At 35.5% G+C, this 3,087-nt stretch overlaps 1 protein-coding gene across 2 annotated transcripts; it reads left to right on the top strand.

The window, feature by feature from the left end:
- Positions 1–539: 539 nt before the first annotated feature.
- LOC133861201 (uncharacterized) lies at positions 540–3,087 on the top strand. 2 transcript variants are annotated; one of them, XM_062296928.1, is made up of 4 exons: positions 540–790; positions 1,365–1,446; positions 2,338–2,496; positions 2,781–3,087. In XM_062296928.1, exons 1-4 carry the CDS (start codon positions 599–601, stop codon positions 2,852–2,854), a joined length of 507 nt encoding a protein of 168 aa, XP_062152912.1. In that variant the 5' UTR covers positions 540–598; the 3' UTR covers positions 2,855–3,087. The 2 variants fall into 2 exon arrangements, with proteins under 2 accessions (XP_062152912.1, XP_062152913.1); XM_062296929.1 differs by lacking the exon at positions 2,781–3,087 and having other exon boundaries at positions 1,365–1,466; positions 2,338–2,490.

Raw genomic sequence — 3,087 nt, 5'->3', positions numbered from 1 at the left:
GACTTTTAATATAAATCCTTGTTAACACATGCCATAACATTAGGAATACAATTTTATTTATTTTTTGTTTTCGGTTTTTAATTTTTCACTTTTCTCAAATACATTAACAAAAACCAAGAGCACAAATTACTTTTCAAAATATAAAATACATTTTATAAAAAAAAAAATTCACACCTTCTTGTAAGAACATTAAGAAGAAATATTTTGATAAAACATGTACTTAACTTTTGAAGGGTATGAATTAATTTATTATTTTTTTAAAAAAACTAAAAATTATAATAATGATGTCACTCATCTCAGCAGAGGAGAGGGATAGTTGCACTGCCGGGCGCCGACCGTCGTCCAATTTTTTGGATCATATTAAGAACAGAGAAAATCCATAGAACACTCAAGCTCACATAGGGGCCCATCAACCGGTGTCGTATATATGAGTTAATACAAAACAATGAGAAATGTGGCTACAATTTTGCTTCACAATATTTTTTTTTTTATTTTTTGACTTTTCATATTTTCTATTGGTATTATTTATTCTTTTTTTTTTTTCACCTCAAACTGTGACTTCAAGTCTTCAACCGTTCTAACGTTTTAGGCAAAGCAAATGGCCTCGTTACCGTTAACAAAATCAGCAATGCCAAGAGGCAGAGATGAAGTGTATGTAGTGGCAGTTCCTCTGAGGGCCACTAAAGGACCAGCCCAGGTGCTTATGTCTGCTGCTTACTCCCTCAATATCTGGGATTTGCAGCATTTTATGGTCCTAATCAAACCCTCCTCCCCACCTCCTTCTTATCAGGTTCTCTTTCATCTAATTTCCAACTGGGTTTTCCATTTTTTTGTTGATAAGGTAGTAAAAGTAATAACTTTTTCTGGTTATCTTAGCTTTTCCTTAGATGGGTCTTTGAAGTCAACTGCAATTTGTATTTTGCGTTGGTGATGTATTGTTGTCTAAGTTCTTAGTTCCTTTTGGGGTATCGGAATTATGTGGCTCTGAGGCTCTCTTTTTCAATCCTTGTATCGGTTTCTGATATAGTTTTCAGTTTTGATGTGTTTAGCATGATTTTTCTTGTGATAATACCTCCTTCAACTGTGACTGCATGATTTTTCTTGTGATAAGCACTCTTTTTCTTGATATATATGGGAAAATGCTGGCTTCATGCTGTATGAGTTGGATGTAGAGAGGCATAGACCCGGAGGATAACTTCTGGGTTTCTGTTCTAGATTCAAGTATCAGATTTTTTTATAGAATCTGAAATTGTCTGTGTTAGGAATGGGAATGGAGACCTAGAGAAAGGATGACTGCTTGGTGTTCAATCTGTTTGCATTATTGCAATGTTGAAGTTCTAATCAGATTGATTCTCTTTTTTCAGGCCTTGGTTTTTGATTTTCAACCTAAAGATCCTGAAAATTTATATGCGGCTCTTGATGTTATATCTGGTAGAGCAGTACCGGGTGAGCCTTATATCTTACTGGCAAGTTCACCCCGAAGAGTTATAATTACTGGGTTTATCTATGAATATTGAAACATTATCAAATTTCAAATTTTGTAGCTTGCATGAAAATTTTAATATCCATAAAAGTGAAGAACATGTTGTCTAAACTATGTGGCCAAAAGCCTGTAGCTATGGTTTGGTCCTATTGGACTTGTTGCATATATCCAAAACTAGGCCATTTGAAACCTCAATTCTTTTGTATTGTTGCCTCCGGTAAATTGTTTTTCAATCGAATTTGCCATTACCTTAGAGAATTTGGAAGTTGTTGTATGCTGATATGATGGATTGATGGTGGCGGACACGCTGTGCTGTAAGATAAGCTGTGACCCTAGTAGACGGAGGAGATATCGCATTTGTAGTCCGGCAGGGGGCTGGACAGCTTGGTTTGTCCCAGCTTGGCTGCATACCCAAAAGGAGGTGCCGATTAAAAAACCATCATTTGATTTTTGTTTGAACCTTTGTGAGCTGAAAGATGCTGCTTTCTACTTTTTGCAACTTGTTTGTTCATGTTTAGGGTTATCCTGTTATATACTCTCCATCTATCTCACTTCTAGCGTCAACCAAGGTCTAAGGATTTAGTTAGGTTTTGATGAAAAAAAGTTCTTGTTGGAATTATTAATATTTCCTTTTTGATAAATAAGGACTTTCAATATCGAATTAAGGAAAGCTTCTGGTGGTTTTACCTTTTTTCTAGATATGCGAAATACACTTTTGTGTAAGCATAAATTTTAACATGTCCCTTGCTGAAGTTCAAAAAGAAATCAAAGAGAAGTCTGGAGATAGGGTCTGCAATTTGGCAATGGTCTTTCAATTCCTGAATGCTAGAATTTAACATGTCCCTTACTGTTAGGAGTCCTTCTTATGAGGGAGCTGAGAAAAGTACCAAAAAACAAATGCTGGTATGTTGGATCTCCCGAAGTGGATGCAGTAGATATAGCATGTGAATTCAATAAAAGCTGGGAAACAGATTTGACGGTTGGCCACCATGATTGTCGAGATTATACCAATGGTAATTATTAATTTGTGATTTTAATGTGTGTTTGTGTGTGTGTTACTCTGTGTTTTCCTTTTAGGACCACCATGCTATATACAATTGGGCTATCAGGAATACTATAATGTCTGGATAATGAAGTGTCCACCATGCTACTTTTGATGCATATTAGAATGCCATCAACATATAAGTGGAGTTTAGATGCTTCATTGAGATCTTATCTCTTAGTATTCTTCAACCCTTCCATTTTATTTTTCATCATGCTTAATTACTATTTTTTTTTTTTTTTTGTCACTGGGAAGGGTTGGTTGAGCATCTCACTGGCCTAAAAAAAGTGTTGGAGCACTTGAGAAGAAGCACCGGTGGTCTGGGGTAATCATCAACTTGCTAGGCTATTTGACCATAAACAATGTTCTATCATTTTTTGATCAAGTTCCTTCATAAGGTATATTCAGCCTCTCATTTCTAACTAATATTTGTGTATATGTATGTGATGTTGTGGGGCCTGAACCACTACATGAGTTGATTCATTGTAAACTAAAACTTCAATGACTCATGTTTTACAATCAGCCGGAGGATAAGTAATGAAAGTAAATATCCTCAAGAAAA

The sequence above is a fragment of the Alnus glutinosa genome, chromosome 2 (genome assembly GCF_958979055.1).
Source record: "Alnus glutinosa chromosome 2, dhAlnGlut1.1, whole genome shotgun sequence".
In the NCBI taxonomy this organism is placed as follows: domain Eukaryota; kingdom Viridiplantae; phylum Streptophyta; class Magnoliopsida; order Fagales; family Betulaceae; genus Alnus; species Alnus glutinosa.
The sequence above is the reverse complement of the archived record's forward strand: the minus strand, read 5'-3'. Positions and strand labels throughout refer to the sequence as shown.